General features: G+C 37.3%; 1 protein-coding gene across 1 annotated transcript; it reads right to left on the bottom strand.

Annotated features, from left to right (window-relative positions):
• Positions 1–621: 621 nt before the first annotated feature.
• LOC140235857 (G2/M phase-specific E3 ubiquitin-protein ligase-like) lies at positions 622–14,298 on the bottom strand. The gene is made up of 8 exons (XM_072315855.1): positions 14,254–14,298; positions 12,378–12,452; positions 11,383–11,438; positions 8,394–8,671; positions 5,922–6,100; positions 3,693–3,859; positions 2,447–2,661; positions 622–878 (listed from the first exon to the last, which is right to left on the bottom strand). The coding sequence occupies exons 1-8, from the start codon at positions 14,296–14,298 to the stop codon at positions 622–624; spliced, it is 1,272 nt and encodes a 423-aa protein (XP_072171956.1).
• Positions 14,299–14,607: the final 309 nt, after the last annotated feature.

Raw genomic sequence — 14,607 nt, 5'->3', positions numbered from 1 at the left:
GCAAGAGAGCTCCTATTTGGGGTTGTGGTAGCTGCCATTGTGCGGGGCCCTTCATTTATTTGTTCGTTCTAACTCGACAGTCATGCATGAACAATGGACATTAAGTTGTTTATCAATTGAAGGAAGAAAATTTATGATTTTGATAGTAAAAAGTTGCAAGGAAACTCTGTTTCTTTTTTTATTTCTGGGACACTCTGTATATAAAATGTCTTTGCTACAAATACTTTTTACATAACAATTGTTCAGAAATTGTATATTTACAGTACTTAGCATATTGATTATCCTGATTGAAGTTTTTACATCAATTTGTTGTTTCTATCCCTAACTCTCATTTTAGAACTATTTTGAAGCACTATTTTAGAAAGCTGTTTTTTTTTCATCTGTAAATGGTAAATAATGCCTTTAAACATCTGTGAGGATCACAAAGTGTCTGTAAATTTACAATTTACTCTGGGGCAGATCCTTGTATGAAGTGAAAAAGAAGCAATGTTGATTTTAATTCAATGTGAGATTTAATGATGGGTAACCAATGGTGTGAGGATAAAACAGAGGTAATGTATACTTCTGGTGAGGGTAACAATAAGGGCTGACTAATTTCACTTTATATTGATTTTACTCTATTTACTCGATACCAAAAAAAAGGGGGGCACGGACAGCTGCCTTCACTCTCGCTGTAAAGAGCTCGTATGGCTGCACCACGGGCAGTGCCAATTCCAGGGCACAGGTGTTTGCCCGTGGGAACTGAATGGTACAGGCTTGACCTTCAGGCAGAAACTGCCAATGTCTGAATGACAGGGTCAGTTTCTGCCCAAACCCGAGGGGTGGGGGCCGTCTTACACCTGTAGTAAATTGCAGGAGGGACTCCAAGCCGTCCTCATCTAGATAAGAAAGAAAAGGAAGCAACAAATAATAATGAGTACATAGCCTTCAAAGGGACCATGACCTTGTATATTGTGAAAATTTTGATTCAATGTTGTCTTGAATGGTCACCTCTGTCCCCAAATATCTGTTATACAATAATTTCTTCCTGAACTATTTTAATTCTTGCTAGTAGCTACTTTCTGCCTGTATCTCTTTTTAGTCTAGTAATTGTTCCTTTTGCACATCACAAAATGCAGATAGTTCATCGATCACTAGTCATGGAGTTACTATATGCTGGCAGTATGCACCACATGCAGATGAACAAGTTAGTCTTACAAACCCACACGTCTCACAAGGAGGCCAAAACTATCAGGATTACACTCGGTGTTCATTTGTGCACTTCTAGAATTGCTGAGTTATAATAGCTGGCAAGGGCAGGACACACATGCAACAGTCAAATTAACTGCCTTTTTACTTTTTTTTTAAATTTGCCCATTGATCACAACTGACAGATTGTCACTTCACACTAGAAGTTAATTTGCAGAGCTAAAAACTCTAGAGAGGTCTACACATATTCCAAACATGGAATATTAAAGGACAAATCCACCTTCATATACATACATGTAAGGATTGAGAGAATGCAGCAATGTTAGTAAAACACATCAGTGAAAGTTTGAGGAAAATTGGGCAGTCCGTTCAAAAGCTACAAATATTTTAAGTAACTGCGCAGTCACTGCTGGAAGAGAAGACTTCTACAATGTATGATGTCACGTGCGTACAACTACATAAGGAAAAGAAAAAAGAATTTCCCAAAACTTGACTTTTTGAATAAAGTGCACATTTCTTTGACTTGCTACTGATGTATGTAAAGGGTATTCCCCCTGCCTTCTGAAAGAGAGAAGTCGAGTGTTCTTTTGTTATGCGAGAAAAATGAAAATATGTTGAATTTTCTTTATATTGTTGTACTCATGTGACATCACAAGGTATAGTAGTCTTTTCATCCAGGCATTATTGAACAAAGAACAGAACAGAACAGAAACTTCAAAAATTCCTAACTTTTAAACTGATTGCCCGATTTTGCTCAAACTCTCACTGATGTGTTCTACTAATATTGCTGCATACACTTAACCCACATGTCTATGAAGGTGAACTTGTCCTTTAATTGCTGAGGAAAAATACAAACTAGCTATGGTAGTTAGGACATAGAAATTATGCTGTATGTTTTACTACAATTAAATAGAGCTGACATTGTGCACTGGCACAGCGTTGTCGACACAATGTCATAGAAACAAAATATGTAGTATGTGCGTCACTGCCATGTGAGTCTATACATTACAGTTATATGATTATTGATATATTTCTCTGTAGTACCAGGTAGTTCTGGCTGGTATCATGTTTGCAGTAGAACAATGTCTTGGTTTAGCCAAACTGGCCAGACCAGATTTGGCCAGACCAGTGGAAGAGCTGTACCATTAGCTGCACCAGCAGCTGTACATGTGTCTGCAGCCTAAAGGAGTACTAGTGGTAGGAATCATAAAGAAATACATAGGGCAGCAGCCAAGATAATGTAGTACACATTATTCACCTTCCAACTCCTCAAGGAGATCTCTCCAGTAAGAAACCATCCTCTCCTCTGAGGATCGTAGGTTGCTTCCTACTGGAGAGTACTGCACATCAAAAAGGATCTCCACTTGATCTGCAGTTAACTTTTCCTCTTTGTAGAGGAAAAGTTGGCTCATAGTGGTTGGATGAGCTCTCATAGCTTTCAATACCCCCAGGGTTTCCAGCCCTTTCTGTAACCTAGAGAAAAACAAAGATACATTTTGAAACTTTAACTTAAATAACATCTTATATTGCTTACACAATTGAGATTTCTTCTTCAAGCTACGTTGTAGCCTAGAACCAGAGCAGCAGTACTGCAGTAATTTCATAAATCATGATAAATACTATAAATGACACATATGAATCTATATCATGTTTTCATTATGCATTTGACCTGAATTTAGACAAACAATGTATAATCACCTAATATACAGCAAATAGATATCTCTAATAACCCTATCAGCATATGCAGCACTATAATATACGTAAACCTTATGAGACAAGACAATGGAGATACAATTGTATCATGACAGTGTTTCATGCCTGTCGTGAATTAATGTTACATAGAGTTAGGCAATTTTCCATTACTTAACTACATGATGTAATATTATGCTAGAAAAGTGAAATCATGTTGTGGTTTCTATACGTGTATATTGTCTTTATGTTGTCCACACATGTGACCATGCATCACAAAATGGAAAAAAAAGTCGCACCCCTTGATTTCATGTGAGGGAAGGATTAAAAAAAGTCATTATTGAGTTCTTTATATTTTCTGAAAGAGCTAGATCCTTTTACACTCTTCTTTAATTTGGGATCATAACATTGATGGGCAAGTATGTTTTCAGCAGTTTCTTCTACAATCCTTTTATTGGGGAGAATAGAGTGATTGGGTATTGTCTTAGAGTCCCTTTTCATTTCTTGAAATTCCTTACACACTCCTCACTTTGAAGTCTAATAATCTAATAACTTTTGAAAGGAAAACACACTGCTTTGAAAGTTGGCATAAATCATGGACAGAATGTGTTTATAGTACATGCTCAATTTCAGCTTATTCTGATAATCCCTTCATTGTTGTTGCTCCTGTGATTTAAATCCTGCAATAAGTGCATTAAGTTTGCTTCATGTTTAATAGTCGTACAGCTAAAATAAAGTCATAAAGGGGAAAATACTGTCTTCATGTCCGCTTTAAAGTAATAAAGGAAAGAATAGACTACTCCAATTTTGATTACTTGCTAACTGCTGCTCGATGCTTGTCCACAGCATAAAACTGAATGAGGCTTTGCACAAGTTTCTCCTTCTGATGAGGGAGGATCAGCCTGCCACATCCACTCTTCTCAATCAGTTCCAAATGTGTCTCTGTGACATCTCCATAGTCTGAATCGTCTGCTTCCAGTATCTGTGGAGTGGGAGGTGGGGGGGGGGGGGCCGAGATGATCATATTTCTTGTAAAATGTGGGATCACTTCCCCAAATTTGGATAGCTGCAAACTAATAATAATAATAATAATAATAATAATAACAATAATAATAATACTACCAATAATCATAATCATAAATACGAAATAATAATTATAATAACTATAATCACAAGTCTAGTGCTAATCTTTGAGTATATTGCAAGTTTATCATTCTCAAAGTATATGTAATAAACTCAGGTCGAAGGAGAATTTGGGGCTTTGGCTTTAGGGCTTTGATCAGCAGTATAGACCGAGACCCTACATTAGCACACTGTCTCACTCTCAGCCAATATATTTGAGAAGTTTGTAGAAAATCGACCATGCATATTCTGACATTTTCTGGCCTTTGGAGAATAAAAAAAAAGCTGAAACATATTCCCACCTGACAGTGCTCTCTAATGATCATATGGCACCTACACGTATTTCATAGCCCCAGTTCAAGGAAAACAAATGACAGTCCAATTACAGGCCTATTGATTGACCTTCAGACTAGTGATGGACTTCACCAACATATCTGACTGGCATCATATAATATGATGTACCTTATATGGGAGAGTTTCGTGGTTATTAAAAAGGGTGCACTGCAATACTAGTGCATACAATGCAGTGCATTCATTGACCTTTTGCAACAGACCGACCGACCGACCGCCCGCCCGACCAACATCACGCTGATTCTTATATACCCCCTTCACACTATGTGTGGCGGGGGTATAATAACACCTAGGTGTTTCAAAAAACATTTCCCACTTTTGATTCTTAATAATTCCAAAACTATATATCATATAACATTGTCATTGATGTGAGTGATAGCTGAATATTATACAATTTGGTTGGAGGTAGTTTAGATATGAAAGTATAAATCAGTTTCATGAAATCCATGATTAATTTCACAATTAGTTTCCAGATTTTGCTATATTTTCAACCCTCTGTACAAAATTTCACGTTGCACAGGGGTCAATGGGTGTGTACGGGAGTGTGTGGTAAACACCCTGACAATGGTCCTGAACAATGGCCAGGGTTTGAATGCTTCATTATTTATTCATGAGAAATTCCACTGTCACTAGTCTTTATTTAGCCTCCGGCAGTATCTGTGTAAAGTCAAATGCCTGCCGATACTGTCGTTGAGTCGTGATAGAGCTCTCCCTATTTCTGAAAAACGAAATTACAATGAATACCTTCTGTTCTATCGTAAACATGGTGACAGGAAGCAAAGATAATAAATTAGAGTATACACTTGTGTAAATGGAGCCTTAAATTAATCTACTGTGAAACAAATCGCCCCAATGATAAAAGCTGCTGAACTCTTTACCAAAAATTATCTCTTTTTATTGTTTTTTATTGAAAAAGCGAAAAATTTGTCAGACTATCTAATTAGTAGACAGTTGTATTGAAATGAGGAACTTTATAATTTATGCTTATTTATCTCCCAAATTAAGTGATATATGAAGCAAAATTTCAAAATGATTGCCATCTGGAAAGAAATGAGGTGTTTGCAAGCACATGGAAACATGTGCTTATCTTTACCGTGCATGAATTCAGACTAGCAGTGCTCAGGGCAATCCACATGAATTATTGATTTAGCATTCATGTGCCTCGGAGCGCGAGACTGACGCCTAATCCAACAGGTGGTTCAGGCATGTCCATTGTTAAGGGCCATTGCAGCACACACTCGCATACATATCATTGGTTCCTGTGCAAAGTTCAATATTTGACAGAGGGTTGAAATTTGACCAAAATCTGAAATTTTACTTCAAAATCAATCTTAGATTTAATGAAACTGATTTATGTTTTCACATTTAAATCACCACCAACAAAATTGTACATTATTCAGCTATTACTCATGTCAATGACAGTTTTATTTGATGAATAGTTGTTGAACATTTAATAATCAAAAGTGGGAAATGTTTTTTGAAACTCTTAGTATATCTACACAGACACACATACACATACACTGAGCTCTGTTATAAATTTTCCTTTATCTGCTCTTACTTTAAATAAATACCTTCTGTATTGCCTCTCGAGCTTCAACATCTGTCACATCTGATAATGATGCCCTCTCAACACTATTTCCTCCACATATCATCTCGTATGACAATTTGGTGAAAAATGATGGTGGTGGTCCATGATGCACGATTGAGTATGCCATCATCTTGCCCACGGCTTCATAATCCTCCATCAATGCTGGAGGAGATAAGAATGTAAGCGTCATCAAATCTAACTACTGCAAAGTAATGAGCTAACTTTTATCATCATTAAATAAAACCAACCCCAAGTTTGAGGCAAATCGATGGAAAGTTATGAATTTTAACAGTTTTGATGTTGGAACCACTGGTTAAGGAGACTAGACTTGAGTTTATGACGTCATGCATTGACAACAATATAGAGAAAATATAAAGAAAATTCAACATGCATTCCATTTTCTAGCATAATGAAAGAGCACTTGACTATCTACTTTCAGAAAGCAGATGGATTAATTGCTACCCTTAATGTCAGTATGAAGTTAATGGAATGTGTGACTTTCATAAAAAAGACTTTCTATAGAATTCTCTTTCAATTTTCTTTACATTGTTGTCCACATATGATGTCATGGAATCTAGTAGTCTCCTCATCCAGTCATTAAGATACCATAACCTTGTCCCATTTTCCTCGAACTTTCCTTGATACGTTCTCGTAATGTTGCTGCTTTCACTCAATAAACATCAACATGCTTTGGGTTTTGGTTCCTTTAATTACCAATTTGACAAAACATGTAAGGGTGGGATTTCACGGAGCACGCGAACGATTTGCGAAGAACGCGAATGACAAAATCCAACATTCGGAAAAGTTTTTCTCCGAATGTTTTCCGACAATGAAGCAGAAAACTATTCTTGCGAAATTTGTGCGAAGTTTCCACGACGTTTGTGCGAATGTCGTGTGTATCATTGCTAAAGTACAGCATGTTACTTACACGAAGAACACGCGATGGAAATGCAAACAAAGAAAAATTTTCAATAATCATGGGAGAAAATGTACCCAAGGAGAGGTGGAAGCTGTCTTCAGTTGAATTTTTTTCTTTATTCTGCTTCTCCTTTCTTTTTCTCTCATTTCTCTATCGCGTGCTTGCCTACATTTTTTCCTGTTTAGGACCTATCTCCACTAGTAAAGCATTTGATTTTTTAGCAGTTCCTCCCACACATAATCTCTATAGTTCAAATGAAATTTTACATACTTGAGATTATTTTTTAGTGTATTCTGCAATTTTTTTTTTATATTATATCAAACATTAAAGTTTTCTTTCTCTTTGCTAGTTTTTTATTTCTTTTGTTACTATAGTTGTTATTAATTCTTTGATGTTTAGATGTATTCTACGATTTTTATCTGTAGATAACGTATAAGTCATACATCCCCCAAACGTGCGGTAAACGTTCGCGAGAATGTCTCAAAAGGTACGCGAACAGTTTGCGATTACGTCGTAAAATGATCGGAAAAACTTCGCAGATTTCGCGTAACATACGCGAGACATTCTCCAAAGTTTCGGAGTCTGTTTGGGGTTTCACGAACATTTTGCGAATATCGCGCGTGTCTTGCGAAGGTCTTGCGCCTATGACGAAGCTTTAAAGACACTTTCGAGAACAATTCACGAGCAAATCCCGACTAAGTGTGCGGAAAAGGTTCGCAAAAAATTTCAAACTTTTTTGAAATTCTCGCCGAAGTAAAAACGACATTCGCGAACAATTGACGACGCTTCCGAACCCTCACGTTTGTTTGGCGATCTTTTGCAGACTAAAATTCGAATGCTGGATTTTGCCATTCGCGTCATTCGCAAATCGTTCGCGTGCTCCGTGAAATCCCACCCTACGTAGGAATATTACTGCTACTTCCAAGGTATCCTCCAATATGTTGACAGACAATAAACAGTCAGCTAAACTGTATCCAAAATAGTGTTTGCTTACAATACATTGATGTTTTAAAGGTAGGAAGCAGCAAACAACAGGAAGTAAAGATTCCTTAAAGGAAGGGATGGTATTGGTGGAGATGAGAATTGAGCTTTTAACTTTTTGCAAGATATAAAAAAAAAACACTTATGATAAACCATACCATTTGTTGAGGAATTCAAAGTTTATTTGATAAAAATCGGGTTTGGAATGACTGAAACATCCAAAAACAAAGCAAAACAAAGCAATCGTAATAAAGTGTGGGTCCCAAACTTTATTAGAATCCCTCTTTTTTTGATATTTCAGCCTTTTCAAAACCAATTTGCATCACATAGATTTTGAGATCCTCATGCAATTACATGCTCTTTCATCTTTCATAAGAAGTTTCTCATTATCTCACCAAAAATGTTAGAAACCTGATATTAGGTCTCAACCAAAACTCTACGATCTCTTTAAGGTATGAAGAAGTTACTTATGAATGGAAAGGTCTAGAAGAGAGGCTGAAAGGCTCTAACAGGCATTGATTGTACAAGATGCTTGCATAAAATTGCATTGCTTACCATAATCAATGGAAATTGATTTTGCAGGTCCGCCACTGAAGTACCTGTCGCTGATTGTCATCAAGGACAGGGTCAGGAATTCTCTAGCAAGGCCCTTGTTGTCAATGCCCCTCTCTCCAGAGAACTTCACATTCAAGGGTGCTGCTGGATTAAAGCGGGGCTTCTTGAAGCCCCGAAATCCCCCCTCAAGGATGTCATCTCTTGTGACGCTGATTAAATTGGATGAATCATCATCACGGATCTGTCGTCCCAGGGTCGAGAGAATGTCTTCCAGAGTGCTGGTCACATAAATTTGATGATTTCTTCTGCATTACTTTCATTATCATAATAATTATAGTTATAGAAAGTTGTTAACTGGGAAGATAGTCCTTATTTAAGAAGGCACTTTGAGATAGCAAATGTCCCTGAATTCCCCATGAAGATACCACTTGTCAACTTTTCAAACGGGCCTTTTTCTCTATTTCAATGGTATATGTTATATACAGTTATACAAACATTGTACATACATATATTAAAATATATGCACATCTTATGCTACAGACTTGTTATCACAATGCAAGTGGTCTATGAGAAATTCACCAATGATTGCAAAATTAGACAGTTTTTAGCTCCGAGTAGTGGTATTTCCTTGATATATTCCAATTTCTGGTACAATAATTTTAAAGGTGTCCATTCAAAAGAAAGGCACATAATTATGTTTGGAGAGATTGAAAAAGAAAATGTTTCTGCCTTGCTTTAATTCATTTTGTTAAAAATCACACTTTAGGAGGCCTGAATTTTTGGAAATAGCAGCAACAGTGGATTTAATGAAAGAGATTATCTATGTAAAGCGAAAAAATCACCTGATTACATCCATTCACTTTATGTAATGCATTGTGTGATCAGAGTAGATTCCCAAATACGGCACTACAATTAAGTCATTAGCCATAACATATCTTGGCTACGTATGCCCTAAGTCCAGCTGATTGTGGTGAACATTGAATAGACCGGTTTACTAATGTATGCACAGATCTTTAATTTTGCACACGGCCGCAACCTCGGGCAAACAAAGGATGCGAGCCTGCAACGTCGGCTGCTGCAGCCGTCCCCGATACATCCCCACATGTAGACTTACGTGTATGTTGTGTACATGTGTAAGATGCATCAACTTCGACTTTACCTCGTGGCATTTCGTGTGGCTCTAAATCAATTCCCAACCTTAGATGAGGGAAAATTCTGCTGTGATCAAACGCAATTTGGACTATAGTTTCGATTTTATTGAATTTTGGCTTCGATTTTGTCTTCAGTAGTTCTGAAAATGGGTGGAAAACACTGCTGCTACGGAACATACAACAGTATGACCGCATCACTTCAAACTTCAATGATTCTAAGCATTATTATTGATTGTGAAATCTAAACTAGACAACGAATCTCTCATAATCGATATGTTTCCAAGGATTTTTTTTTTTTTATAAGTTAGACTCAGACTGATTAAACTTCATGAAATAGAATGGCGATTTTGACCTATTTTTCTACTAACAATAACAGTTAGGGCCTAGGGGCCTAGCCCTATATAGACTAGATCTAGAGTAGATCTAGACGTAGACCTAAAATTAAAAACAAAAACAATGATAGACCTAACCTTCCTGACATTCGCAGTAGGCAACATTTATTTCCCCCGTTGACTTATTCATCACGACCCAGGTCTGGTACGTTGGTTTGTTGAGGTATGTCCGGTCGGCCTAACCTCACTAAGGAAAACACGAAAAGGGCTCGTGTCCGAAACCTCGTTGAACTTCAGGCTTGAACACTCCCATCCGCGAAAAGACGTTAGTCGTCAAATGACTTGTATCCCTTTAGCTTTTACAGTCATAGTCAGTCCGATTGATGATCAGGTAGTTGAACACGTCAAAGAGCCCAAAATCTGTCAAAGTTGGATGTAAACCCAGCGAGCTTGTTAGGATCGGAGAACGAGCAGCCTACCAGAGCGAGCTTCTCCTGCAGTGACCGGCCGGTGTCCGCCCGGGAGAGGTCGGGATCGATGGGCAAATCCAAATCGGCTACGGCAGTTGCACTAGTTTGATGAGTTTCTCCTTGTTGTAGCCGCTTGTGCTCACACCTATATCCCTCAAATACTCAGTTAATTCCTTAACTGTCCAATTCTTCCATGGCTTGCTCGAACTTTGGCTAGAACTTGAAGCTGACGCCATCTCAAAGCAAGATTATAGCAAACAAAAGTTGTCGATAATCCGCAGCGAGTAATGATCGTAGACAATGCACGCGTGAATGCAAAAACAGTGTGGCGCGCGCGTCCGCGCTTATTTCGCTTGCCCGACCTAGTTACAATCACTAGGGTCGCGTGGGGTTGACGTCATTATGCATATCATTAGTAAACCGGTCTATTGTATTAAATTGAAAATGTGAATACTGCAATTTACATTAATGTCATGAATGTATATGCAAATAATGTGCACTTAACGTTTGAGTCCAAAATCTAGTTGCTTTGTACAAGCTACCACACATTCCTATAGTGAAATAAAGGGAAATACTAAAACCATCTCATGAGGATGGCTAGCAACTGATCAGTGAGAATCAGTACGAATGCAGGGGGATGATAGTTCCAATCCTTGTGGGATTCATAATGGCCCGTTAACAATCGCCCCTTCACTGTTCAGGCGTGCTAACCTGGAAACAATGAACTGCACATTACTTGAATATGAGACCTTTCTGAAGGAAATAATTTTCATACAACAATATCATACATAATGTACTGTTAAATTAATCTCACAAGGATTGGAACAATCATTCCCCAGCATTCCCACTGATTCTCACTGATCAGTGACTAGCCATCCTCTGTAAGTATTTAATTGCATAAAATAGATTATTGCATGATCATGCTGATAATAATTATGTTCTAGTTATGACAAGTTATCTCACCTCTTCTTTTTTTTTTAAATACTCGCCCTCAGTGGTTCAAAGTCATATTTTTTATGCTTGCATCTGTACTTACATTGTAGAGGGCTGGTCTTCTGGTTTCCGAGTGCTGGAAAGTTCTACATGGGGCAGCTGTGTTGAAGATAGAGAGAGAGAGAGAGAGAGAGGGAGAAGCAAAAAAAAAAAAAAAAAAAAAAAAGAACCACAATGATAAAAGTGTGCACCGTCAGCATGGACCTGTAGGTCCATGCTGACAGTAAGACCTGAATGAAGCCTTGAAATACCACCCTCTGTTTACATTCTGGTATCCACAGTGTGATATCCTGCACTACATGCCTAATTCAGGTTAAGAAATAACATTTATTCAGGGATTAGCATTGTGTATGCCACATGCCATAAATACTGAAAATGATGGAAATTATGCTTTTGCTATTATAGTGCTTTATATATTAAAACAAAACCATATGAAAAGTATAGGCCTTTACATCTGGAAGAAAAGTTACGAAATTTGTGAATTTTTGAGGTTACAAAGTGCCATCTGTGTGATATAGGTGTATTAGCAGTTCATCATTTATTGAACACAACATTTTGTTTTGCTTGATAAATTTGGGCACAGAGCATATCCACAGAGGAGGGTATCATGTCAAGAATATCAAGTACACAGAAAATTTTTCTTTGGGGAAAAGTTTAAATTCCTGACTTTTGGGTACAAGGAGAAGGATCAAGACGTGTTAATTATTTTTCCATTAAACAACATTTCTTTGTTTGTCAGATTTTTTTTTTCTAACTCTTCTCTGCTTTACTTCTGTGATTTTTTTTTTTTCGTCAGGAAAGCTACATGCTAATTGTATTATACTTTTACTGTTAATATTGCAAAGAGTTGGTACCCCTATATAGGATACAGCACTTCTTCAAAATCTCATCACATCATCTTATGTAGTCATATTATTTTCCCTCACTAAATCTACGAATCATTTGATTTCGTATGAAAAATCATTTCAAACATTACACATCACACAGTGGTCTTTCTTATACTAATATTCAGCAGACATTTAAAATGACATAACCTACCTCCTCCAGATCTACGATATCAGGTGGCAGCCGAAATGAGATGGTTGGAGTACCAGCTGTCTGGTAACCTGAAATCTGAATTAAAAAAAAAAAAAAGATTCATGAATACGTACTGACTTGAATGCACAAGAAGAGATGATTATGGGCTCAAGAGTTTTAATCTAGAAATGTAAATACGTGGATGAAAGGAAAGAGAAAACAAGGAAAAGTAGAAATTACGCGGTGCGTAAAATATGTCTCCGCCGGAAGTAGCATTTAGTAGCAAAATGTACAATATCGGTAAAAAATCAAGGTCAAAGGTCAAAGAAGTCAAAGGTCAAAATTCTGTGTAGAAGTTTTGAAGCCCTCACCTTGTGCCATCACAAAAAGCAAACGGAATCGAAATCGGGTTAGAAATGGCAAAGGAGTAGCATTTTGTAGCCAATGTACAATATAGGTCAAAAATCAAGGTCAAAGGTCAAAGAAGTCAACGGTCAAAATTCTGTGTAGAAGTTTTGAAGCCCTCACCTAGTGCCATCACATAAAGCAAACGAAATCGAAATCGGGTTAGAAATGGCGAAGGAGTAGCATTTTGTAGCCAATGTACAACATAGGTCAAAAATCAAGGTCAAAGGTCAAGAAGTCAAGGGTCAAAATTCTGTGTAGAAGTTTTGAAGCCCTCACCTACAGACTGTAGTGCCATCACATAAAGCAAACGAAAATGAAATTGGGTTAGAAATGGCGAAGGAGTAGCATTTTGTAGCAAAATGTACAATGCAGGTCAAAGGTCAAAGAAGTCAAAGGTCAAAATTCTGTGTAGAAGTTTTGAAGCCCTCACCTAGTGCCATCACATAAAGCAAAAGGAATCGAAATCGGGTTAGAAATGGAGAAGGAGTAGCATTTTGTAGCCAATGTACAATAAAGGTAAAAAATCAAGGTCAAAGGTCAAAGAAGTCAAAGGTCAAAATTCTGTGTAGAAGTTTTGAAGCCCTCACCTAGTGCCATCACATAAAGCAAACGGAATCAAAATCGGGTCAGAAATGGCGAAGGAGTAGCATTTTGAAGCAAAATGTACAATATAGGTCAAAGGTCACAACTGAAATTCTGTGTAGAAGTTTCAAAGCTCCCATGTAGTGCTATCATATAAAGCAAACAGAATCAAAATTGGCTCATAAATGACAGAGAAGTAGCAAATTGAACATTTTGATCACACACGGACGCACAGACAGACAGACGGACGGAAGGACAGACAGACGGACACACGGACACACACACATACGGAGCCCGTTTCATAGTCCCCTGCTCGAACTCGTTCGGCGGGGACACTACGGACAATATGTGGGAACTAAATATCAATAACATTTTCAACATGCCCTTGCCACCGTTCAATAGTTAGTATCTTACCACAGGCTCAACTTCTCTTTCTTGATTTGCAACTTCACCAGCAATCTCCTAACAAAAGCAGAGAAGATAACTGTAAGTATTAACAACTTATTAATTAATATGCTTGCAAAACAGGTGAGAGAGACCATTGAATGTAAGAAATACAAAGAGAGATTAGCTGCGATGTGTTGCTTACTATGTATTTGTGATATGCACTCTGCACACATACAATTTCTGCAGTACTCTCAAATTCTGAGCTTGCAACATGCTCAAATTTCAAGTTTTGATCACCCTGCATAATCATAAAATACTATTATTGTATGTATGTTATATACCTAGCCAGCCAGAGAATTTTTGTTCATGCCCTTGAAAGGAGTAATACATTATACCTTAATTCACATCGTGACATGGTATTTCAAAGGAAAAGAAAATTTTCCCTTTTACATGAAAAAGAAAACATCAAGAAGCTGGGAGGTAGATCTGAATAACTCTTTATAATTGTCTCTTCTCTTACCACAGGCTCCACTTCCCGTTGTTGATTCCCAACATCACTCGCCATCTCCTAAGACATAATCAATGCAATTAGAAATAATCACTGACCTTAATGTGAAGACACTGAACACAAAAGAAGAAACATTGAGTATATAACCATAACTCATGATTTATTCTGTGCTAGACCTATACATGTCATGATTAATTATTCTAAAATGAATGGTACATTGTATAGAGAATATAATGTTAAGTAATAATATGAATGCAGCTCTGAAAATGAAATTTGGTCCAATACATGCCTTAGAACCAGATTAGTGAATCGAAACAGGTTAATAATTTGGGTCTTCAGCAGCTTCTTTCTCTGTCATCTGATTTC

The sequence above is a fragment of the Diadema setosum genome, chromosome 12 (genome assembly GCF_964275005.1).
Source record: "Diadema setosum chromosome 12, eeDiaSeto1, whole genome shotgun sequence".
NCBI lineage: Eukaryota > Metazoa > Echinodermata > Echinoidea > Diadematoida > Diadematidae > Diadema > Diadema setosum.
This window is presented reverse-complemented; position numbering and strand designations above follow the sequence as displayed.